Genomic DNA, 25,942 nt, shown 5'->3' with positions numbered 1-25,942 from the left:
GGATCAAACTCAGGTCCTTGTGTTTGCAAGGCAGGTGCTTCCTGACTAAGCCACCTCCTCAGCTCCACTATTTCTAAAAGTTTCCCACAGATGGCTGAAATCATGCATGAAGTTCACTATTCTTCTTGTCATCAGCCCACGGTAGTAACGGGGAAACCGAGGCACATAACTAAAATAGCTCAGAATTCTAGTCTGGATGGCGGATCCAGTCTCCATTAGATGTACCTCCCTAACTCCCAAAGCACTCTAATTTCCGGCAAAGTTAGAAATAGTTCGTGTTCACTGGGCGTGAAAGCTGCCCCTCAGCATGCTGGAGAAAGGTCAGCCAGAAACCCAGAATTGATCACATATGATGCTCATGTAAATAATTTAGCATGCAGGAGGCAAAGGGTTGGAAACAACAGAAAACTGAAGACACAGCAAGAAAAAAAAAACCTACTGTTCTAACATCATCTTCATACCACAGAATAAAAATGGAAATTGAGTCAAGTCATAAAAGAAATATTCTTGAGTATAGATCCTCAGATGAAAAGCCCGTTAAGCTTGAGAGGTGTGATAAAGATTAAACGAAAACATCTTTAGTCTGCCCTCCCCCCCCCCCAGGGAAAAGAGATGACCTCTGACCTCTGAAACACAAGGTAGAGATTGGCATCCCTGCTGGGCTTTGGTCCTTGAGCAGCACAGCAAAGCTTTCGGAGACCCCCAGGGAAGATGATTTGGTCAGTTTGACCTTCCAGCTGACTAGTATGCGAGATTATGTCCAAACAGTCTTTGGACGGACAGTAAGATATTGAAAAAGCTTGCCACTCGCAACCATTTTTGAAAGAATCAGGAAGAAATTATTATAGGAAAAAGAAAAGTCTGAGAAAGTGGGTTGGGCAGAGACCCAGCTAGGCACAAAGATGGGCAAACCCTGGAGTGGTATGTCATCTTAAAGAAACAGTCATTTTTATAAGACGCGAACTGTTCTAAAGCCTTAGAAAAATGTAGAAAGCTCCCCCTCATCTTATGTCAGAGATGAGAGCACAGGGGCCGGGGTTGTAGCTCAGGTGGGGAGCTCTTGCCTACTATGTGCAAGGCCCTGGGTTTAATTCCCAGTAAAAAATAAGGCAGACAGATAATTATTGATAGAAATCTAAACTACCAAACTAATCTTGCTTCTTTAAATTTAATAAAAAATTGTTTGAAAAGTGACATCAAGATCAAGTAGAATTTATTCCACAAACACAGGATTATTCTATATATGAAAATTTATCACTGTGAGAACATAGCATCCATTTTGTTAAAGGACGGGTCTAGCCAAAGCTGGCTTTGAATTTCCTTTGTATCCCTGACTGGCCTTGAGTTTATGATCCCTCTGCCTCAGCCTCTCAAGTGTTGGGATCATAAGCATGTGTCCCCATGTCTGGCAGTGACATAAACAGCCATACCTTTGACTTGAGAAAAGCTTATTAGCAAGAGAATGGGTATGTGCTTAATGGTGAGATCTAGGAACAAAGATGCTCTGAAAGGCTGCCCAGTCCAATGAGACTAAACAAAAGCTAGTAAGCTCTGCCTCCCCTCTCTCTCTTTTTAAGACAGTCTCACTATGTAGCCCTGGCTGTCCCAGTACTCACTACGTAGACCAGGCTGGCCTCCAACACACAGAGGAGATACACCTGCCTCTGCTTCCAAAGTGCTGGATTAAAGGAGAATGCCACTACACCCTGCTTGAGTAAAATTTGAAGTGAAGTTTGGGAAAAAAACATCCAAGATGTTCAGTTGCAAATCTAGCAAATATCTGGTAAGAGATAAATTCTTCTGTACACCAGTCATCATTCTTTTTTTTAAAAAAAAGTATGTATGTGTGTTCTGCCTTCATGTGTATCTGTGCACCTTTGTGTGCAGTTCCCGATGAGGACAGAAGAGGGCATCAGATCCCTGGAAATGGAGTTACAGACAGTTGCAGGTGGTGGGAACTGAATCTGGGTCCTCTGCAAGAGTAGTTTTTGTTAATGCTCTAAACTGCCGACCCACATTTTCAGCCCCTATAATTCCTCTTATGATTAAATGTATAGAAGTTCCTTTTTAGGCTGGACATAGTAGCATATTCAGTCAGCACTTAGGCTGAGGCAGGAGGATCTCTGTGAGTTCAAGACCTTCCTGTTATAGACAGAAAGTCCCAGGCTAGCCAGGACTGCATAGTGAGATCCCTTCTCAAAGCAAAAAAAAAAAAAAAAAAAAAAAAAAAAACCCTCCTATTCATAAAACCAGGGCTACAGAGGAAAGTGCAAACCCTTAATGAAAACAACTGAATAAAATTGTAACGATCATACTCCTTAGGGCTTGCCAATCTCCCACAGAAATATAGAACACGAGTGTTAGACAATGTAGGTGTGAATTTCATCATGAAGTCTAAGAGTGCTTGAGAAAAGTTTGAAGTCCATAGCAAAGAAGGAGGGGCTACAAGGTACTGTCAGCAGGCTGTCAGTCACAGTCCTCGAGGAGGTCTGCCACCAGAGAAAGGAAAGCAAATAAGTCCTAAGAACCTTGTGTACCTCAGCATGGCTCCAGGAAGTGGACACTTGAATTAGTGGGTGAGGGTTGGGGTGTTCAGTGAGCGGTTCGGGGACTCCAGGAGAGTCACTTACGTAAGTGTAAAATTAAAGCCACATCTCATTTCCTATGCACATAGGGACTGAAAACTAAAGACATAAATACAAAAAAAAAAAAACTTATAAAACTAATAAAAAAAAAAAAACAACCCAACCATTTTATGATCATGGGCGTCAAGGAGGCCTTCCCAAGCAAGATGTAAAGCCCACACACAGATGTTTAAAGCTTGCACATGGTAAAAATGTCGTTAATAAAACTGAGTGAAAAGCTATGGGTGGCGGGGGATACTTGCAGCACAGCAGCGAGTTTTTATTATAGATATTAAGACGCTCCCCTAAGTCAGTACAAAATGATGAAACTACTAATCCAGTGGAAGCCAGATCCCTTTGGTAGTGAAACGCTTCCTAGGGATTCTTGTCCAGTTGTTGTGAGGGCTGCTGTTGGCTGCAGGCTGTGTAAGGGCCTTTCTTGGCCCTAGAAGACAACTGCTTTGCCCACATCATAAGTGGGCAGCCCACACTCCGTGTGGCTGATAACATGCAGGTGGCAGGGTGACCTTTTCCTCAATGCCAGCTCTGGGAGTCCCTGCAGCTCTCTAGCTCTCTTTGGAGTAGGCCAAAACTGTTTGGGAGACGGCATGGCAGATTTCTACTGTGTAACCTGGCTTTGGTCTTCTTTCTCCTGCAGGCTACTGCCAAGATCTCTGTCTACAGACACATGGATGCAGATTTCTGGGCCTTTTCCTTGGAGAACCCAACTGACTTCTATTAGGACTAAAGAGAATGAGGATTGTGTTGAGAGAAAGCTCCTTGACCCATCCTTCAGTTTAACACAACTTAGAAGGATCAATATATATATATATGTCTATCTATCTATCCATCTATCTATCTATCTATCTATCTATCTATCTATCTATCTATCTATCTATATGTATATCAAGCTTTCTTAAATTATTGCTGGTAAAAGTTTTAAGTGGAAGAACCATTTTGGTTTATATGGCAAGCACTCAAAATCAGCATAACCTTTGATGTCCCTCTTTCCTCTCTCTCACCCACCCCGGTTTCTGAGATGGGATGGTTCTTGTGAAGCTGCCTTGAACTCACTGTGTAGGACTAGGGTTCGAACCTAGGGTTTCATGGATGCTAGGCAAGAACTCTATTGACTGAGTGCTTTTCCCTCTCTCCCACCCCAACACCTGGTTCAGAGTAATCTTAAAGGAAATACAAGAGCTGGGAATTGATAAAAAAAAAGTGAATGCTACAAAATTGAGTGGTGGGAGGAAGTCTTAGGTGGAGGAGGCTAGGACTGCGAGAGGGAACCGCCAGAGAAATGTTCATCTGATGGAGTTCCTGGCTAAAGGATGTGGCTTAGGTCCTACCTGACCAATGAGTCCGCTGAGTCCCCCCTCCAGCATCTTCACTTGGTGCTCCAGTAACTCAATGTTGCTCAGGGAAGCCTGGTACTTATCCCTGTAGAGGTTTAGGCTCCTTTCTAGGGAGATAATCTTGTCCCCCGCCAAGGCAAGCTGCTCTTGAGCCAGATGGAGTTTCTCCCCAGTGTTCTTACTGTGACTTCCCATCTCCTCCTCGTAGAGAATGACCTGTTAGTGTAGGAGGGGGAAGCACACTGAAGCCATGCAAACAGCTAACATGGAGGGGAAGGATAGGACCACGAGAGCCTGCAGCAAGCACGTCTGAACTCGAGGCCTAAATGAACAGCATTTAAGTATGGTGCAGGTCTAAGTGTGCTCAGGGTCAGACTGAATGGTTGAAGTGCTCAACAGGATGTTCTACTGAGTATCTTCTCCCATTCTCTCTGGCATTTGTTAGGAGCTGGATAAACACCCGATGATGAACAGGAATGGGTTTGAGACATTCCCTTTACTGAAAGGCCTTGGAATGCCCATTCCCTTTTTGACTTGGGCACTCTCTAGGGATGTCATTTAGAAGGCATGGAGTCCCACAAGAACACAGTTTCATGTCAGCAAATTCCCAAGAGATAGAGAGGGGCCATGATTCAAAGATCCTCTGAGATTTATTCGATTCTTATGCAAATGATTTGTTTCTAATCTGTCATCTACTGACAGGAGTCTCTAGGGTGCTCACGAGCATCACACTAGGTGAGGTGCATATAGGAGACGCAGTCTCACCTCTCTCATAGTGTTGAGGGGACTAGATTTTAAATGAGCAAATGACTGTATGTGGTTGAGCGTGCTAAACTGCAAGTCAAGTTACATGCATTCAAAGAGTCAAGAGGAGCATCACCATGGTAGGCTTCATGTTGCTTCAGACTGTCCAGCTCTGACAGAAACCAGCCTATTAATTAAGCTGTCTAAACCAACTGCTTCATATCCGAGAGTCCTCTCAGGAAAGGATCGTTTAGTTTAAGGTATCTCTTAGGGCAAAAGGAGAGGGACATTTGATATTTATGTATTATAGCAGGAAGAGTCTTACTCACATTTCTATAGCACTATTTTTAAACATGTCCATGAGCGTGCATGCACACACACACCTATATGTAGTGTGTATATAGGACCAGCTTTGTTGGTGTCTGTTTACATTGGTTTGAGAATCCCTGTAGACAGTGAACTCTGAGCATTCACTATTTCTTTGCATGTAGCCCATTCCAACTATAAGAACATTTGGCTGCTTGCTCTTCCAACCAGAGGGGAAAGATAGAGACATGTTGGTGAGTGAGTGCCCCCAGGAACGAATACCAGTAGTGGGTTGGATTGGAAAGTTCACTCTCAGTAACATGCCACAATATTGTCCAGAGATCCCCAGGGCTTGAACCCCCATTTGCCTAGAGCAAGGAATTCACTCCATTCGGGATTTGCCCTTCTTGACCCCACCTCCTCATGCTTCCTCGAATCGCTTCTTGGATTCAGTACCTAACTATTCTCATATGTGCACCTTAGGGTCTGCTGTTGGCCGAACCCAGCCTTGGACAGGGGTTCAATGCTTCTGTGTTAATGGCATTGAGAGAGGTTGGCTGAATGTTTAGAACAAATTTTGCAGTGCTTTCTCAGTCTGAGGTCTGACAGTGACCACTGTGCCAAATCCTATCCTACTTTCTAGCAGCTGAGCTTTATTTGATTTCGATTGGGGGCAGTAATGTGCCTCCTGAAAAATGACATTTCTTGGCTTTCTAGGAACTAGCTTAGTTATGCGATGTGTGTGTTAACTTTTGGCAATTGTCCTTAAAAGGAATGTATGTACTTTCCCCCTTTTTGCTTGGGTTATCTGGAATACGGATGTGATTGCTAGGGCTCTGGCAGCCACTTCAGGACACTGAGGGAATGGATGTCATGGGTGGATGTGGTGATAGAGCTCAAAAATAGGCTTTAGGTTTGTGGTGATATGTGCGGTTGTCATAACAGCACAGGTCACTCATCTCTGGCTATCAGCAATAGTTCTTTCTGGTTCCTGTTGCTAGGTAGCATCCCAGCTAACTTGGGGGCTTATCCTTTATCCTTTATCCAAGTTGGACTCTGGCTTAGGGTGTAGAGAATAGAGCTAGTCTGAATTATTAAACCACAGTTGAAGCTCACGGACTTTCCCCAAATGACATTTTGTGGGATCGCCTTTCTTCCTTCAGCTCCCAGTTATTTCCAGAAACCCTTCCTAGGTTATGCTGTGCCTTTTAGAGAATTCTATATATTCCCTCTAAGCCCCCCTTTAAAGCCCCTGGAGTCAGTCTTTCAGCAAAAACCCTGTCTAAAACACTCCTCGGAGATTTTGTTAAGCTCGAAAGAAGCAACTGTCAGGGGAAGGCACACCCAACAGTCCTGCCTGCCCTCTTACGTAGAACCACAGTGCTAAGGCTGTCTGCATCCTTCCTGCTAAACCCATCTCAGTTATGCCGGTCTTTGGGATTTACTTGGGATTTCATAGGCATGCTGTTCTTTGCTTTAAAAACAAAACACTGCCCTGGAGCACTGGAGCATCAGTACAAGTGAGTGTCCAGTCTCTGAGGTATAAAACCCCAGCCTAAAGAAACAAAATAGCATTCAGTAAACTTTTGGAACCAGGGCTGGACCAGGGGCTGGTTGTAATCTGTGCAGCTAACTTTCCTAAAAATACTGATTTAATGGGCCTTTTGCTTCTTTTTTTTTCTCTTCCCTCTGAGGGACCTGGAATCTCTTGTATTTTAACAGCTATAACAATATGGAGAAGATGGCCTCTCACTCTACACGTGTGTGCACGAAAATCGTATGCCTCACACCCCATACACATCAACACTGTTTTTCTCAACCTACACATGCCAGCCTATTTCATTTCCCTTTGCTAACCTTCAGACCGGCCATGAACTAAAGAGGGAAGGCTCTTAAGCCCACTCGAGGTGGTGCAAGTCCTCCCTTTGAGATGCAGTGCTTGCCGTACGTTAGGCAGCACCGGAGTGCTGGAGGTGCTAGGGCATCCTGGGACACATCAAAGGTTCATCTCATGCTACCTCATCTTCCTTGAGTTTGCAGTGATGGTGGAGGACAAGGAGGTCGGAAGTCTGCTTCTCCAGGATCGACTGGTACTGCAGGAGGGAGCAGTAGGAAGCCTGCAGCTCCTGGGTGCGGAACTCCAGCTCCTGCTGAAGGGTCAGCAGCTTCTTCTTCAGTTGCTGGAGTTGCCTGAGATGATACTGCTTATTGGAGAAGTCCATCTGGTTATCCGTGAATACTAATGTCTGGGCTTGCTTCTTGTTCTGTAACACAGACGGGGTATCCAGAAGAGGGTTAGAAGGCTATAGAGCACACAGCCACTCTCTGGCTTTGACACATTCCCTGAGCCCTCTGTCACACCCCGTTCCTACTCTGCAAGGAGGAATCTGAAGAAGAAAAGACAGCTCTTTTCAAATTTTGAAAATCACATTTATTTATGAGTGGGTGGGTATGTGCCTACTGTGGTCTACATGTGGAGGTCAGAGGGCAGCTTTTGGGCATTGGTTTTCCCCACCACCTGAGTCCTGGGGAATCTGACTCAGGCCATCAAGAGTGGTGGCAAGTCCCTTTACATACTGAGTCATCTCACTGCACTGCACCCACAATCCAGAGGGAAAAAAATCATACATATAGGCAATCTAGACAGATATGGTTCATGCCGGGTTGCCTATACATAGAGAGATGACTAGCTTGACCTGGGAGGAAATGAATTTGTAGTCAATGGCTCCTGAGCTGAATTTAGTTATTACAAGTATCCAGTTAACAGAACACTGAAATTGCTGGGTTCTGGGGATTCTGGAAGCTGGAGTGTGGAAGGCAGAGAGTGCTCACAGCTGGGCACCTACTGTCTGTCCTGAGAAAGATGTGACCTGGTAGATGGCGTGTGTGTGTGTTTGTGTGTGTGTGTGTGTGTGTGTGTGTGTGTGTGTATGTTTGTGTGTGTGTGTGTGTGTGTGTGTGTGTGTGTGTGTCCTATCTCTCTCTCTCTCTGTCTGACTTTCTCTCCCCCTGCCAGTACAGTCTTCAAAAAAAAAAAAAAAAAAAGGCTTCTGGATCCTTCACCTGTACACTGGGTGCTCTCTCTGTCCCAGGCTTGCTGGTAGACACTTCCTGAGTTATTTTCCAGGGAAACAGAAGTTTTGCATTGGCACTTCTATGTTTTCTTATCCTCATTCATTATGACAATGACATGGGAAAGAGAGGAGGGTAAGGAGGTAGCCTGGTGGTGGACCTTAGCTTCCATCTCAACTCATTCTTCAAGGATGGGTCCTCAGCCCTCTCTCCTTGTCCGGCTTGCTCACCTGCCTTTGAATCAGGACCGTAGGCCTACCTGGCAACTCCTTGATGTGGTGTTTCTTATTTTTGCCTAAAATTATTTCTGTGTATCTTACATTCTACTTGCATTATAAACTCCCACAGAGGAATGACTATGCCTGTTTCTATAGGGAATAAGTTAGAGATTTATGACTATGTATTTGGGTAAAAGGAACGAACAGCTGGCCTTAGAAATTTTGTTGACTCTCTAGAACTTGAGCCAATGGTCTTGGTCACACTAACAGAATACATTTAAGAAAATGGTATTTAAACAGGCTTTGGAATATTTTCTTTTTTTCTTTTTATGCTTTTCATATATGAATACTGTATTTTTATAATTCACATTCTCCCTCTTCCCCTCCAACTCCCCCCATGTCTCCCCACTCCCTCTGAAATTCATGATCTCTTACTCTTTAGTTATTATGAACTCTATCATCTATTAATCTATCATTTGTCAATCATTTATCTGCCTACCTACCTACCTATCCATCCATTTGACCTATTGGTTCCATTTAGTGTTGACTGTATGTGTATATGTTTGGGGCTGAATACTTGGGATTGAATAACCTGTATGGGGTCTTGTCTGTGGAGACAACCAATTCTTTCTCTTAGCAGCCCTTGATTGCCTGTAGCTCTTCATTTAGGGGAGGATCTTGTGAGGTTTCCCTCATCCATGTTGGCGTGTAAACTGGTGCTGCTATTGTGCAGGTCTTACTAAAGCATCCATATGGTTGAGGACTCACAGGGACTTCCTGGGCTTGTCCTGGATTTCTGACTCTTACAATCTCCCAACCCACTCTTCTGTGATCCTTCCTAAGCCTTAGGCATTGGAGATGGAGGGTAGATATCTGTCACTTAGAGTTGAGCAGTCTCCATCATGCAAATTAGGATGGTCCTTTTCCATTCACATTTAGCCCAGTTCTGAGACTAGGGTCATTTGTTCTTTACATTTTACCCAAGTTGTTGGTGTCTGTAATAGTTCCTATCTGCTGCAAAAACAAGGTTCTCTGAAGGCGAGAGCTACACTGATCTGTGGATATAGGGATACATTTTAGAATACAGTTAGAAGTTATATTGGTTTAGAAAATGGCAGCAGTAGGCTTTTCTCTAGGGTCTATGACATTTAGCTGCAGGTAGTTGTCTAGGTTTGCAGAATCAGGTCTGAAATTTCCTCTTATCGAGTGAGCCTTCAGTTTAATCAGACAGCTGTTGACTATTGAGTGAGCCTTCAGTTTAGCCAGGCAGCTGTTGGTTACCCACAAGATGAAGGTGCTATCATTGCATCGCCGAATATATCTTGTCAGGCTGGTGATTGTTGTGGTGTGTAGGTTTTCCAGATTCCAAAGACGTTTGATTGCTTTACTCTCCTTTGGCAGCTCACATAGCACCTCCCATTACTATGCCAGTCAGTTTTCAAAAGGCTTCCAGGCCAGCTCCAGCTCAACTCCTCCAAGTCCTGTGTTCAAAGTATGTGGTATGATCAGCACTAGGACCTTGAAGACTATTCGCTTATTGAATACACTGAATGAGGGCTGATGGACAAGGCAGTAGGTACAGTATATCATACACCCTAGCCTAGGGCAGTGGTGGGCTGTCTTCCTATGCTCAGGTAAGTTCCTTTATGGGTAGCTGTGCCATGAAAAGAAGGGCAGTCTTACTGGTGGGTGTATGGGAGCTTAACATGAGCCACTATGCATGTGCTTCTGGTCATACATCTGTCATGCAGATCAGGGCAGCCCTGGTTGGTCCAAATTCAGTCCTGGTCCAAGGCTAGGGTCACAGAGCACTGGATGGCAGCTCTGTGGTGTCATTGCAAGCCATGGCTTGGTCTCCATAATTATTTCCAGGCTTGTCTGGGACTTTGTAGGGAGAAAGACTGGCTGAGAGGAGGGAAAACAAGTGACAATGCTCACTAAAATCTCCCATGAACCTCGTGATGCATTCTGCAATAGGTGCTACCTTCAGGTTCCTTCCAGAGCCAAGAGCAATGACAGTATCTATATTGTTTTCCAGTCTCTTGGACTCTACTTAAGGCATTAAAAATGAACATTTCTAATAGTTTTATTAAACTTTAATAATTCATAACTGATAAAATCCTGCCATTGATAAGCATACAAGTTGATAGTTGGGCTACATTTATAGAATTAAAAGAGTGGGCTGTGGAGATGACTCAGCAAAGTGCCTGCTGTATCAGTATAAAGACCTGAGGTCAAATCTCCTGGTTAAAACCAGGTGTTGTCTCCAGGGTTTGTAGTGATAGCATGGGTTAGTGGGGAGAGAGTAGGGACAGTTGGGGATAGGCAGGTTGCCCAGTCACCACTGTTTGGCTAGCCAATCAGTGAGCTTTGGATTCAGTGAAGACCCTGTTTCAAGAGATAACGGAATAGTGGAAGACATCTCATGCGGTCTCTACATGTATATAGATGCTTGTACATGTGTTTTCTACATGCACACACATACATGACACACACACACACACACGTGTGCATGTGCACAAGAGAGAGACAGACATGTGACAGAAACTAGAGAACAGTAGAGTTGCTTTGTGAGCAAAAGCACCAGAGAGCAGACACAGAGATGAGACAGGTAGAGTAGGTTATACTGGTTCAGAGTAGAAATTCTTATGGAGAAAGTTATACAGAAGGTGGGTTGAGTCCACATGGAAAGGAGGTAGGAGAATGAGAACAACAGACTCAAGTAGCAGGGATAGACCAGAGACAGACAACAGCACGTCTATACACAAGGTGCAAATCTGCCAGGTGGGATAGAGAGCCCTGGGGAAGCTCCAGCCACGGTGCATGTTTCGAAGCAGAGCTGAAAAAGGCAGGAAAGCAGTGCCAGAGGAGCTGAGAAACAGGACACCAGGTCCTGTAGGGTAAGGAGGCCATCATAAAGTCCCCAGGTTTTTTCAAGAGGTGACAGTCCGCTGGAAAGTACTGTGAAGAAAATTTCATAATCTTTTGTAGAGTTTACAAAGGACGCATGGCGTGTTCTACTAAAAGTCAACTGTAAGAAAGCAAGGAGCAGAGAGAGCACAGAGACTATTAGAAAAATCCAGGTGATGAGGGAGAGAGTAGGGTAGGACAAGGGTGTTGTAATGCCAGTTAGCAGAAGTTGATGGATTCTAGGTATATTTTGAAAACAGAGCCGCCAGAATCCACGGTTGGGTTAGATGTGGAGGAATTATGGCTATCAAAGAGAGTGATTTTAAAGTGTTAGTGGGGTCACTGGAGAGGTGGAGTTTTAATGAAACTTAGCTGAGACTCTAAGGAAAGAAAGTTTAAGTTGGATGGGTGGTGTAGCAGAGGTAAGGTACAGCCCCGTTCAGAACCAGAAAGGCAGATGCTAACCATGTCTCACCCACATGCCTCAGAGTTGAGAAGATGAACAAGAAATGAACCACCATTGTCAGCAGCAACAGAGATATTCAGCAGAGACAGGGTGAACACTCGGAACAAGAAATTCATGAATGAAGCTGCAGGGAAGGCAGTGAGATCTCCCCAAACAGAGATGAAATTTGTATTTACAGCATGCCTATGTGTGTATGGAATACTGTTAGGTGCTCTCAGTCTTCCCAAGCTAAGAATATTGCTTTTCTCACAGCTCTTCTGTAAATGAGACTCGGAGAAGAGGGAGTTGGGCATGCATGGGCACGCACAAAGGTGTGTGTGTGTGACTGTCTCTCAGTGTCTGTCTATGTCTTTCTCTCTCTGTTCACGCTCGTACCCTTGCACGCAGGACACAGATGTGTGTGTGTACAGGGAAGTCTCCAAGAGCCCATATGGATAGAGGAACTATTGGAAGCTATGTGGGAAAGAAAGTTCTTGCAGCTAAATACTTCATGTGGACTGAGATGAAAGAAGGCATGGACATTTTGGATTAGGGTTGATTTTGAGGGACTTGCTTCTGTGAAGAAAATACCCCCAAGTTTTTATGTTTGCTTAATTAATTTATTTTTTTTCTCCCTCTTGGCTTTTTTGGAAGGCAGACCAGTTGTCGAGGGTTAGGACCTTGGATCTAGCATGTAACCGAATTGGATCTGCTTGTCTGCTGATGGACACCAGCTGAAAAGCAGCTGCCATCCCCTAATGCACACTCGTCCGTTGCATCTCCTTTTCCGTCTCCACTCTGCTCTTCACTGAATGAGAAAAAACATTCTTTGAATGAGGCAAAATTACCTTTCGGGCTTTTCTTCCCCGTAGCAGGGGATGCCAAGAGAATTGAGACTCGTTCATTGGCTTTGAAGCTTCCTATGAGGGTAGAATGTGAATGTCTTTTCCCATGTTCTGTGTATGTGCTGCTACACCCTGGGAGCAATCCTAACGAGCTCTGAGTCACTTCTCTTTCTCCACAGACCATGTGGAATTTTTCTGGATTTTACTTTAGTTTCAGGTAACACGATGGACTAGCCAGATAGTGCAGGCATTTTGAACTCTTGCTGTTCACAGCAAACATAGTACCTGTACTAAATGTACCTGATTAGGAAGGTCCAAGAACTGCTTAAATCCACAGAAAGGCTGGGATATCTATACATTAAGCAATATCTATAGGTTTGGAGAAACCAAAATTTAAAGACCACAAGAAATGTCTAAAAAATGAGTTCGGACCCGCTAAATTTCTACTTATTTGTCCTCATATCTTTAAAAGGATATTTTTCTTAACTCTTGATAAATGTAAAATAATACCTGATATGCTAAGTCCATATTTTACTTATATGTTGCAAAAGGACAGATCCAGAAAGTCACCACTACACTTTCTATTGTCTGTGTGTGCACATGTGTTTTTGTGTACACACATGTGGGTGTGCATATGTGTGGGGCCAGAGAATGACATTAGGTGTCTTCCTCAGTTAATTGTTTTGAAACAGGGTCTCTTACTGGATTTGGAGCTTGTTGTTTTGACTAATCTAGCTCTGAGTTCCAGAAATTTGCCATCTCCTCCTGACAACGTTAGGCTTACAGATGTGTGCCACCACACCCAGTTGTAACATGGATGCTGGGGTATGAATTCAGGTCCTCTTGCTTGTACTTTACTCATGGAACCCTCTCCTCTATGAAGTGCTCTTATAGAAATAACACTAGCTCTTCAGATGACTATTCAGTACTGGATGTGATGCTTGAGGCCATCTGGTCTACCATATTTTTCAGCTAGATTTATACCCCCATATCAGCCACATGAAAAGCTGGAGATCTCTGGCTTCCCAGAGGAACCATTCCCATATTTAGTCAACTTTTCAGCCCCACTGTGGTAGTCCAAGAGATTATAGCTGTTGCTCCTTCTTTGCTATGAAGCCACTTGATCACAGAAGGAAATTAATTGGCCTGGCATGGTTCTTTTTTGAAAAGTCACATTGGTTACCACCCAATACTTTGTGCTTTTGAAGTTGATGCTAATTGATTGATGTTAAGTTCTATATTTTCCCTGATACTGAAGTGAAGCTGACAGGTCTATAATTACCAGGATTGTCCTTTCTTCCTTTTTAAAAAGATGAGCACTTCATTTACCCTTTTTTCAGTCTACAGGGACTTTCTTTATCCTCTTGAGTTCTCAAAAATTATCACTAGCAGCTATGTAATAACACCTGCCAATTCCTTAAGCACTCTTAGAAGAATATCATCAGGCCCTGCTGATTTGCCTAGAGCTGGCTTTTCAAAATACTTTTTAACCCTTTACTCTCTCTTCAGCTTGCACACTCTGCTGTCAAAGGTTGGCGTTGTTCCAAAAAATAACCATGTCTCTCTAATGGTTTTCTTTATCTGTTTAAGAACTTAGAGTTTCTCTGTATTTCCCCCAGTCATGGCTATGAACTTGTTTTCCAGTGTTAGAGGTGTTGAGTGAGCTATTCCTTTGAAGTGCCAGGTCAGCCTTCTCTATCAGTAGTGAAGCTTGTCTGTCACTTCCTGTGTCTTCTATGCACTTGTTGAATACAGAAGAGCTGTATGCTCTGCAACAGGCATTTTATTACAATGGATGTTTGTGGTTTAGACGTTCTTCTCACGTGAGATCCATTTTTTAAAAAATCCACTGGGAATGGTTTTCTCTCTACAGACAAATTTCCAAAAATAGGACAAATTTCCTATGAATTCTCCTTTACACTTTCCCAGCCCTAACTTCATATATGCAACCAAACTAAGACATCAAACTAAGCTGTGTAGGGTATTAGGAATGAAACTAGATACTGTTTTTTTGAATTTTACATATTTTCCATTCACTTTTATTTTCTGTTCTAAGATCCAATTCAAGACCACACTTTGCATTTAGCAAATTCATTAAAATTGCCATCATTACCGATGATTCAAAATGATATCTAATGATAATGTTTGCCAGGCTTCTGCTAATCTTTAGATATTCAACTAATTAGCTTCACTTGAAAGGATAACATTTGTTTTTATATCTTTTAATGCTAAAAAGGTACCCTCCATAATCTCCAAAATTAGTTCAACAATAGGAGTTCCAGTACATTTGCATGCTGCCTATTCCTCAACATGAATAAAATCTGGGTAAATTGCTATTAAGGTTCTTCTTTCTCTTATTATTATTTATTTTGGTTTGGCTTGTGTGTGTGTGTGTGTGTGTGTGTGTGTGTGTGTGTGATGCATTATGTTTCTGAGTATGCATGTCTGTGTGCTTCTGGGTAGAGGCTACCAATTTATGTCAGGCATCTTCCTCAGTTGCTACCCACCTTATTTTTTGAGAAATAATCTTTCACTAACGTGCACCTTTCCTGTTCTGCTTGACAGGCTGCCTGGCAAGGATGGGGCTCCCTAAGTGCTGAGATTATAGGCACGCACTCCCACAGCATTTTGTATGAGTACTTTTAATTTGCCACTTCTTACATAAGTTCTGAAGATTCAGACTAAGATCCCCCGTGCTTGTGTATCAGAGACTTTACCCACTGAGTCGTATCTCACAGCTTCTGGCTTGTTTTTAGAGACCTGTCTTGCTTTGTACCTCCAGCTAGCATACAGCTTGCTACATAGGCCCTGATGGTCTGAAGCTGGTAATCCCCATGCCTCAAGTTTCCTAGCTGTGGGATTTCAGGTGTGGACTGTACCAGTCTTTGATCATGTTATTTTAATGTCTGTTTTTTTTTTTTTTCTTTTCCTTCACTTTGAGTCACTTTGACTAGAATGACGGGGCATAACGTACAAATTGAAGGAAATACTGAGTCTTACAGTCAGGCAAGTACCCAAAGGATGAAGCGCCCATAAATTCTGCACCCTGGGGACCCTACTTTCAAATAATTCATTATTTTAAAATAATTTTATTTTAAATTGTAATTGTGTGTGTATCTGCGTATGTGTTTGTGCAGTACACGTGGAGGTTAGAAGAGGGCATCAGGCACCTTGGTGCTGGAGTACTGAGAGGTTGCTTGCTGCCTAGCACTGGGAATCAACTCCAGTCTTGGGTCTTTTGCAACAACAGTGTGCTCTTAATGGCTGAGTCAGCTCCATAGCCCCAGAGCCTTATTGTTTTTTCAGTCTGCTTGTTTCTGAGTTTAGGCGTCTATATTCTTTGATTTTCAGGGTCATGCATTTTCTCTTCTACTACCTGCCTCTCTCCTGTTTCTTTTGTTACATACAACATCTGATAGAACATTTTACTTTTCTCCCTTAAATGTGGTCCTCACTCATGACCTCCTGCCTATTTCCCCAGCTCCACATCAGTATTAGTCAAAATTTCAGAAAGCCTGGTGTTTCTCCTTTGTCAACATAGTACATTTCCCACAGAAGGCAGGTCTTAGAGGGGTTTTGAGGAGATGAGTGGAGGTCTGAGTGCAATTGTGTATTTGTATGCATAGTCTGCAGTTTAAATTTTGTGCTAAGTGCTAGGGGGAAAAAAAAGAGAACTTGTTTTAGAGCTTGTCTCAAGCTGTTAGACCTTCTAGGCAATTAGACTAATAAAATGCAATTTAATGTCTTTCTCCTTCTAAGTTGCCAGATACATTTATAAACCACATTGCTTTCTCTGACTGGGATGGTAAGTAAACTCCAAATAGCTCTAGTGGAAATATCCTAAAATGTTAATATTTAGGAAGAAATTATGATCATCTTCCCGAGATTGATTTAGGGAAACCAGTGGATTATTTTGTTCCTCTTTGTGACTTCCTGAGGAAGGGGAGGCAAGGCCAGTAAGAGGAAGGGAAATTGGTTCATAGATAGCATATTCAGGCAGCTGCAAAGAACAATGTGAGGTTTCTATTGTCCAGTGATGAGTCCTGGGAGCATGCTGGCAGACAGGGAGGAAAGCCTGGGTCCTTCAGTAAGCTCCAGAACATGTGGTTACCTACACAGCAGCTCAGGGCCTAACCCAGGGATCCAGCAAGTGCCTGTGCAAACACTAACTTTTTCATGTTTACACGCAATCCAGTTTACAGACCGAAAAAGCAACCTCATCTGGTCTCTGATTTGTGTCAAGAAATTTAAAGTGGTGTAAACACTTTAGGTTTCGAGATTCATAAGAGTAAGGGCACTGAAGGTCAACGTGAAATTGCTCTGTTGGTGAACTGCCTAGACTTTTTGTTTAGTGTGAACTCAAAGTCATTCTTGAGAAAGTTGGCCACACCTGTGAAGCCTGCCCTTTCCACCCTCAGATAGGGTTACTGAGTGTGGCTTTGCGTGGGCTGTGAAATCAGGCCCTCTAACAAGCCACCAAGGTCCAAGTTCTTAAGTGGGTGCTGTTTATAGAAAACTCAGACAAGTTGGGGACTGAGACAAGAAAGGGAGAGATGTAGACCAAGCTGGTTAGGACCGGTCCACTGGACTCAGTCCCCTTGAGGAATTCTGGGAGAGAGCGAGGAGCCAGTCTTGAATTAACTTGGACCAAGTGGAAAGGATATAGTTATTTGATGAACTTTCCCCAATTTGTTATTGGTTGAGGACTCTCTGACATGTTAGCCTATTGAATGACTGGATCCCAGCCTCCAGGAGAACAACAGAAAGACACAGGTGTGGCCTTAGGAACTCCTCTTGCAGGGAGATGCCTCAGAGTAGGTGCAGTGGCTCTCTCTCTCATTGCCATGGCTAATGTGGACGTTTGTCTGAGACCCATTCTAGTATTTTCCAGATGAGCTAAATCTGGATAAGGAATAAAGATAATACTCAGTGTCTCAATAATGTTGGTAATAGCTAGATTGAAAATTCTCGAAGATAGGAATAGTTTCTTCTATATTGGAGTATGTGTGGTGTATCTGGTTCTCTTGATGCATGCTCAGTTAGTACTCTGAGTGGCCCACAATGGAACATCCCCTCGTTCCCATCAGAAGTGACAGTGGTCAAGGGAGCAGAGAAGGCAACACTGCCTGGTGCCTTACGTGGTTGGTTTTCAGCATAGCTTCCTCCACACAGAGCTGGTTCTTTTGCAAGGTCTTCCCCTGTCTCTTGCAGACATTGTGGAGATTCTTGATGTCCAGTTGCAGGCTTAAGAGCTTGTTATTCAAGTTGTTGATGTCTCTGTCTCTCTCCTCAGACTAGGCAGCCAGAAAAACAAAAGCATCAATTATGGACGAACGAGGAAATACTTGCTTTTCTTTGCTTAATGGGTTGACAGGGAGCTGAATTTGCTGGAAATTTGTTTATTGAGCTTGTGCTCTTATTACTCATCTTGGGTAACATTTACACAGGATCCATTTGTGAGGTGTCTTAGAGCCTTACATTATTCAGACAATTACTTATTTATATTAATTAATCTTTGCCACACTGCTCTGGGTGCATCAGACAATTCCCGTGTTTTTCACGAGGAAGTCAGTGCTTAGAATGATTCCAGGCACCCAGAGAACTGTCTATAAATATTAATGGTTCTGCCACTGATGAAATAAACATATCGAGATGTCAAATGAACTTGTCAAGACTACAGTGAATTAGTGATAGAGTTGGCAAGGGTTTCTGAGATCTCTTTAACTTTCACTTTATCCGTTAACCAACCCCCTCCTGCCTATAAACCGCATGCTTTTCTTTACAGGCACTCACCAGTGGCAGCCAAAGAGAAAGCCCTGGCCTGATTGGTAGGATCTTTGTCTCTGATTAGGAGTTAGAAGGGTTAGCTAATTGTTGCTAGGTCAGAACAGAGAGGAGTGATGGAAATCAAAACAGATTGGGTAGAGAGTCGCAACTTGGGTGGGTAGGGGGTTGGGTCCAATGCAATGGCGGATGGGTGGGCTCTCCACGTGTGGGTGTGAGCATATAAGAAGAATTTAGTGGGAAGCACTCTGGGAAGCTCTGGAGGGCTTCCTTCCTAGCTTTGTACTGCTCTGCCACATTCCCGAGGAAAGAAGGAAGAAAGAGAAAAAAAACCTCCCAGGCAAACCAGCAAACCGGCTCACACAAAGGTCTCTGGGTGACGATGTTAGCCTGATCCTACTGGAAACCGCAGAGTATAATTAAACATCTCAGAGCCTATCTTGATTAGTGGGAATGAAAGCTGAGCGGTCCAGCTCCATACCAGTGACGTCACCGGCCAAAGACTACAACCATGCCGAGCGAGCACCCCAGCACTTCCTACCCTCTGTTTTTAGAGGTAAAGTGACCTCAGAGGCCTTAAAGCAACTGTTTTTAAAAGAAAACCAGGGAAGGACACCAGTCATGGGCCAGGGATCTGAGCTACCTTTCCAAAGCCTGGAACTTAGAAGGGCCAGGGCTCACATTCCTTTTCACCGAGGAACCGGGGTTCTGCCGACCTATCACACTGACTTGGCTTCCGAAATACATGAGCCACAGGACACACATCCCATGGGAACTCGAGACCTGAGGTGGACATAGTAAATCAGGCATTTACTACGGACATTCCATCTAGGAAAGCTCTGAGCAGGCCAAGGTGGGCCAGAGGACAGTGTGGGAACCGGAACCACAATGTCAGAGTACCGGGAATCCGCACGGTTCCCAGAAGTATTGCTGTCTCAGCTGATTCACTTCATTTCCATTTTAGTACCTGCAGCTTTTTTTTTCCTTCTTCCCACTTTACAGTTTAATTAGGTTAACGGCATGGCTCTGTCATTAAAAGGATTTCATTATCTCAAAACTCTCCCTCCTCCTTTTTTAGCTCTTGCTCCTCACTCCTTGCTTTCAGAAAAATAACAGTGGATGTCAACTGCCCCAAGCATGTAATTACCATTAAGACAATTACCGGGGACTCTCTTAAGAGAATACAAGTAGAGTAGTTAAAAAAAAAAAAAAAGAAAGAAAGAAAGAAAGAAAGAAAGAAAAAACTTGGCAGGTAGTCACTGTTTTCTAACTTGAGAACAAAACTCGAGATCCCACCAGGGATCTACACCAGGGAGTAGACCTTCACCCTGGAGTACTTTCATGGTTGCCATCTCTGAGGGATGGTGTGGCATCTCATGGGGGAGCTGGATGCTGAGGACGCTGTGGAGTCATTTAGATGATCTTCGAGGTAGGCGGCATCGCTATGCTTGTCTTACAGGAAGTCTGAGATTGCTCTGCGTGACAGCCTTGATGCCAATCTTGTCTTGAGTTGAGGACCATGTTCTCTGGTGGCTCTGAAGCAACCATGCCCACGAGGACTCATTAATACAAAGCCAGTGAAACACAACTTGGGCATTATCTTGAGTGCATTCTCTTAAGCTCGTGAACTAATCCTTCTCTCTTCAGGTTGGGCTCATGCTGAATAGAAAACCTAATGCCACCCTATTCTGCTCCACCATCAGGACCTCATCACTGGGCCTTCAGTATCTTCTGGTTTGGATATTTAGGAACAGCTTGGAATCTCTGAGGAAACGTCTTCATTCATAAAACAAGAGGGCCAGGATAAATCATCTTCCTCTAAACCAGTTGAATAACAAATGTGTTTTGCTAGATGTCAGATGAAATTTACCTCTAAAATAAAAGTGTGACCATTCATTCCTAAACAGCAAATCATCATAGTTTCGAGGTATCAGAGTGAGCTGCTATCCAACATCCATTTTTAATGCAGTTAGCTATACTCAGAAACTCAAGAAAGGCAAGTTTTCATGGGGTCCTAGTAAATCTAATTTCTTTCTAATACCTTGCTCAAGACATCAGCTGTGAACTATTTATAATCCTATGTAGAATGAATTCCAGGCAGATGCCTTCAGAGTATTAGTATGCATTAGGTATAGATTTGAGCTGACATTTCCTCAAGCATAGCTCTGTAACCAATACTAGAGGTAGGAGATGAACCAAGAGTTTTAATGTTGACCCATGGGCTCTGTCTGATAGCATCCTGGATCTGAGGATGTTAGTGATGGCTAAAATAGCAAACCTCTGCAGCTAAGTGAAGTTTAATTTCCATAAGCTGTGGCTTCAGATACCCAGTTTTACTGATACAAGATTCAAACCCGCCCAGAATTACACGACATTGGCCAAGCTACCCATCCATAGACAAAGTAGCGAGTGCTAATACTGCAGTTGCTTCCATGATCATGGTAATTATTGGAAATTCAGCTATTTAATGACAGATGATTTTGTATTGATTAAATGAGCTCTTTGTCAATTATTATGCCTTCTCAAACATATATTTCAAGATGGGAAGACATTTTTCCTCTGAGTTTTAAAGGACTGACAAATAGTTTCATGTATATTCCTAGGGAGAGCTATGTCAAACTCAAGCTCACGACTCAGAAGCATTTGGAGAGCTCAGGACATCTAGGATTCAAAATGGCAGTATTCTCAGGCTTTAGGGACTTGAAGAAGGAGGTTTGGAAACAGTTGGAGTTGTAGTTCCTAAGGTAATTTTGTAGTCAAATGGGAACCCAGTTAACTGGCTCTGGGAAATGACCTCTCCATGGACAAAGGTCAATCTTCAACAAATAATGGAAAACCACTTTTAATCATCACCAGTGCTACAGCCACCAGACAGATACCAGTTTATGGTGAGAATTTTGTTTGCAGAATTCCTTGGACTGTTGAGGTTATGACACTGGCTATCCGAGCCCCAGCTGACTTTAGCTGAGATCCCAGGGTGGAAGTTGTTTTCTGATTTTCACCTTGCCCCTCTAAATAGGTACGTGTGACACAATTTTTCAAAATCATAAAGGCAGCTAATGTTGCTTTAGGAATTTTTACATTTTACTTGTAATAACTGAGTTTTACGGCTATCTTGCCGACCTGGGACTGAAGCTCCAAACTCTACATTCTTTGCATTACTTTCAATGGAAATTAATGGAAAGCCATTCAAGGTTTTTCTCCATGAGCACACATTTTAGAATCAGCTCTACTCACATAACAAAGACCATGGGCATGTCCCTGTTCTGAATCTAGTCATACTGGTACACTGGACGCGTAGATGCTTTAAGACACATGTGGTCTGTGGTAGATACTGGCTACCTGTGAGATGTCGATGCTTTTGGTTGGCACTTCAGTAGTTTCCTCCTATTTTGGGCTATCATGCCCCGAGGGGCTATTCTGCTAGAGGGTGGGGTCCAAGAGAACAGAGATCTCTAAGTCCTTTACTTTTTGAACCTCCAGAACAATGCCTGGCACATTGAAGGTGTTCCAAAGACATGTGTTAAATGAAAAAAAAATAGCCTAGATAATTTATGCCAGGCCCTTGTTCCCATAGAATTATCAGCAAGCCCCACATGGCAGCATTAACACAGTAGGAAAGGAGCAGAAATGTTGGTTTTAGAAGCAGATCATTTCTTGACGAAAGCACGTGTCATGTGAGACATCTTTACACTTATCCCAGTGGACTTTTTCCATCCTATGGGGAACAACAAAGGAATATATACATAGAATTTGGCCAACACTATTATACAAAGCAGAAAACTCCATTTTATAGATCCCTAATGGATAAAGTGAAATGTTGGCAATAATAGGAAATGTCTGGGGTTGGAGAGATGGCTCAGTGGTTAAGAGCGGTGGCTGCTCCTCCAGAGGTCTTGAGTTCAATTCCCAGCAACCACATGGTGGCTCCCAACCATCTGTCATGAGATCTGATGCCCTCTTCTGGCCTGTGGATGTATATACAGCAGAGCACTCACATTAAATAAATTAATAAAAAAAAATAGAAAATGTCCATTAGGTGCTTTTTTGCACATAGCATCTGATAAGCTACCGAGCAAGCATGTGAAATAAGTGCTCATTATTTATACTGTCTCTGAGGAGGCTCAAGGAGGGTGGGCAACATGGCCCAGGTCACTCTGATGTTAGATGTGGACTCAGAGCTGCTGAGGCTCAAACCGGGGCTCTTAAATCTATGCTCTCCCTGTGGTGTTTCATGATGCTTAAACCTGGAATTTGGAAGCATGGAGCTTGAAAGCAATCTCCTTCAACAAAGATTCACCTTCACATGTGCAGGCAGTTGGGAGCCTTACCTCATCTTTCAGTCCCTTGGCAGTCCGCAATTCTCCTTTAAGCTTTAGCATTTTTGTAAACCTGAAAAAGCCCAAGTGTTTAAGATGGAAAAAAGCATAAAAAACGAGTCCAGCCCTTTAAAGGATTTTCCCAGCTGGATCTATGCCCTCAGTGGGGGAGCTGGAAAAATCTCCTAAGCTATTAACAATACCCAACTTTCCTACCCATCTGTTTGTGTTTCCGCATGTTAAAGCCTTTGTGAGGGGAGGCAGGGCCATGGTTTTACATCTTTCCCAGAAAACCACTATGTGGTAGACCAAAAAGTCCCCAGATTCACTGTTTTAGGGAAGAAAAAAGGCGGACCTGAACTTTCTAGATATGCGTGGCTCATATACAGTTAAGACTTAGTTTTTTTTAATGAATCACACAGGATGTTTTTGACCTATTTCCATAGTAACTTGGATGTTGGGAGGCAAGAACTACTAATATCCCCATTACCTAGAGGAGGAAACTTAGGTCCAGAGAGGTTAAGTAGCTTACCCAAGGTCACAAAGACTCTCTTACTACTCCATGGAGCTTGCCTACTCATTTTACCACTACGGATATGAAATGTCCAATGGCGGAACTTGCTTTTGAAGCAGAGCTAGCCATGGTGGGGATTATAAAATCAAAAATCTTATAAAGCGCTGAGAGTTATCTCGGTTAAAAAGCTTCCAGTGAAACCAAAGATGGCCGCACAGGTCATGGTGTGTAAGTAGAGGATGATGCGGTTGAGGTCACAATGCACCGGTCTTACTAAAATAATCTAACTCATTATGTTTGTAACTATAGGGCTAGAGGGAAGTTCCCCCAAGCACTTACCTGCAGAAGGGTTCCAAGAATGAGAAGCCACCAAATACTCATTCTTTGTAATAAGCTACATCCCCCATCCCTAATATAAGCCAAGAAGAAAGAATGGCTATGAGGTGTGGAACTTGGAATGTTTTACGGAGCTGTATTCTGGTTTTCTGCATTCTGGGTCCTCTTACATCTTCATGAACAGAGATGCATCATGGGAATGATGACATCACTCCATCTTACCTGGTAAGGCTAGGTTAGGTGATTTCACATCAACAAACCCCAGCTCTCAACAGCTTAAAACAAGAAGGGTTGCCTTGTGCTTAGACTACTTGTGGGTTGTGAATTATGTGGAGCTCTGCCCCATGTTGTTCTTACATGGCTACTTATTTCCCTCAATTAGTGGAGCCTCTGTTGTCTAGAATGTGGAATGTTGCTGTGAAGGCAGACAGGTAACATGGGGAAGTACATACTGGTTCATAAAATAGAAACGGAATACTTCACTTCTGCTCTCTGCTCAAACAAATTACATGGCCACACCTAACTTCCTTTGCTCTCCAAAGGGATATTAGCGAGCACCACAAATAATTTCCACACCAGGCAAGCCAAAAAAGATGAAAACTACGTGAATCATGTCCCATCAGAAGGCCTCATCTCTCTGAGTCCTCATCTTTGCCTCTGGAGATGGAGATGCTGTAGTAAGTGACCTTCCTGATCTGTCCTAGCTCTCAACTTCATTTGCTGTTCTATCTTGACAAACACCTTTATTTGGGAAGAACTATAAACTCGGTCTGAGCACCACACACTAAAACTGTGTTCTCAAGAATGACGTTTCTCTTCAGGAAAGCCCAGGGTTCATCAGCAGATGGTTCTCAAATAAAATCGTATCTAAAAGGAAGAAAGAAAAGCCCACATAATTAATTTTCTAGATTGCCTTGCTTTCAGGGAGTATTTCAAAGGGAAATTAGAAGGAAATGGTTTCATTATTCACATCAAAAATAATGTGCTGTAGCAAGTAAAAAGTCAGAAGAAACAGCAATGGGATTTTGTCCCACAAGGAAGACCAGGACTCCCAAGAGCTATTTGCAACAACAGTGGTAGGCTGTTAGGAAGTACTTACGGTTGAAAGGAAAGAAGGGTTGTGTGGTACCTTTTAGAGGCACTTGATGTAATGTTTTCCAGGTGGATAAGAAAGACAGTGTAGAAGAGGGAGGTTTCAGACCTCATAAACAATCATCAGGAACCCTCACAGTGCCCTTTTAGGAGAATTACTGACAAACGTTTTATGCAGAAGGAGACTCATCCCAGAGAAATAGGATAATCTACCAAATCTTTGGTTACTGCTCATTTGGACTGAAGACTCCTTCAATGTCATCTCTTCTCAAGCCCCTTGCTTCATGTCTTTGTCTCTTACATCTCTGTTGAGCCAATTGCTTCTTCATGCCTCATCTCTTGCATTTGCCCAGGGAACTCTTTTCTCCATTTCAAAGTCTTGCCATCTGTTTTTCAGTGTTTTTCTTGGGGACAACTGTGCCCAGAGAAAAATGATTCGTAGTCTAAATAAAAACTTAGAGGCCCGTGAAGATGGACCTAGTAGGTAAAAGCAGTTGTCATGCAAACCTGATGACTGGTATTTGACCCCTGGAACCCATGTTAAGGAAGAAAACAGCTGGATATAGGGGTATGCATCTGCAATCCCAGGACTTCTATGGTTGGGTGGGACAAGCTGGAAGTTTCTGGGGCAGCTAGCCTGGAGCATGCTACAAGAGAAACAAGAGAAACCCTGTCTTAACAAATAGAAGGTAAAACCTGACCAAAAATCGAAAGTTGTACTGTGTCCTCCACACGCATGGCATGACATGCATGCGTGTATATGTGCACATGTAGTTTCACACACACACACACACACACACACACACACACACACACACTAAATAAAATCTTAGCTATTCTAGTGATGCTTTGTTCCTCCATCGGCCCTTTCTCAGAGCACTAATATATGCATGCATGAAAATATTTTCTCCCACTTGGGAGTCAGCTATGAACTCAGATAGAAAGAAAAAACATCTAGTTTTTATGACAAAGTCTCTTTGTTATGTTCCATTCCCAAAAACAACAGAAACTTAGTCTTAGTTATTTCTAAGAAAGTGTCATTGTTATCAGGTAAAAAATTAAATCATCTTATCTAAAAACCCCTTTAAAGTCTCTTCAGAGTGTGCCTAAGTTTTTGGGTCCTGGAGTCACAGGGGTGGCAGCTTCTGGCTCATGGCAACAGGCCTCTTAGCTATAGTGTGCTGGCTGCACTGTCTTCATTCAGGGTACCATGTTACATATATTGTATCTTCTTTTCCTACAGGCTTCGAGTACCTTCTCACCCTTGTAGGCTCATGTTTTATGATTTTGACATATATACAAATTTGAAATGTGTATATATGTCACACACACATATAGGTTTTGTGTGTGTGTGTGTGTGTGTGTGTGTGTGTGTGTG

At 43.1% G+C, this 25,942-nt stretch overlaps 1 protein-coding gene across 1 annotated transcript in view; it reads right to left on the bottom strand.

Moving 5' to 3' along the window:
* Nucleotides 1-22,685, bottom strand: part of PMFBP1 (polyamine modulated factor 1 binding protein 1) — a gene marked incomplete at both ends in the record, with an annotated part of 41,989 nt that extends 19,304 nt beyond the window's left edge. Inside the window, 4 exons of the mRNA XM_080937137.1 lie at nucleotides 3,974-4,195; nucleotides 7,048-7,293; nucleotides 17,658-17,813; nucleotides 22,635-22,685. Of these exons, the coding sequence (XP_080793263.1) occupies nucleotides 3,974-4,195; nucleotides 7,048-7,293; nucleotides 17,658-17,813; nucleotides 22,635-22,685 (675 nt within the window). The remainder of the gene's footprint in view (nucleotides 1-3,973; nucleotides 4,196-7,047; nucleotides 7,294-17,657; nucleotides 17,814-22,634) is intronic.
* Nucleotides 22,686-25,942: the final 3,257 nt, after the last annotated feature.

The sequence above is a fragment of the Micromys minutus genome (genome assembly GCF_963924665.1).
Source record: "Micromys minutus genome assembly, chromosome: 24".
Taxonomy (NCBI): Eukaryota; Metazoa; Chordata; class Mammalia; order Rodentia; family Muridae; genus Micromys; species Micromys minutus.
The sequence above is the reverse complement of the archived record's forward strand: the minus strand, read 5'-3'. Positions and strand labels throughout refer to the sequence as shown.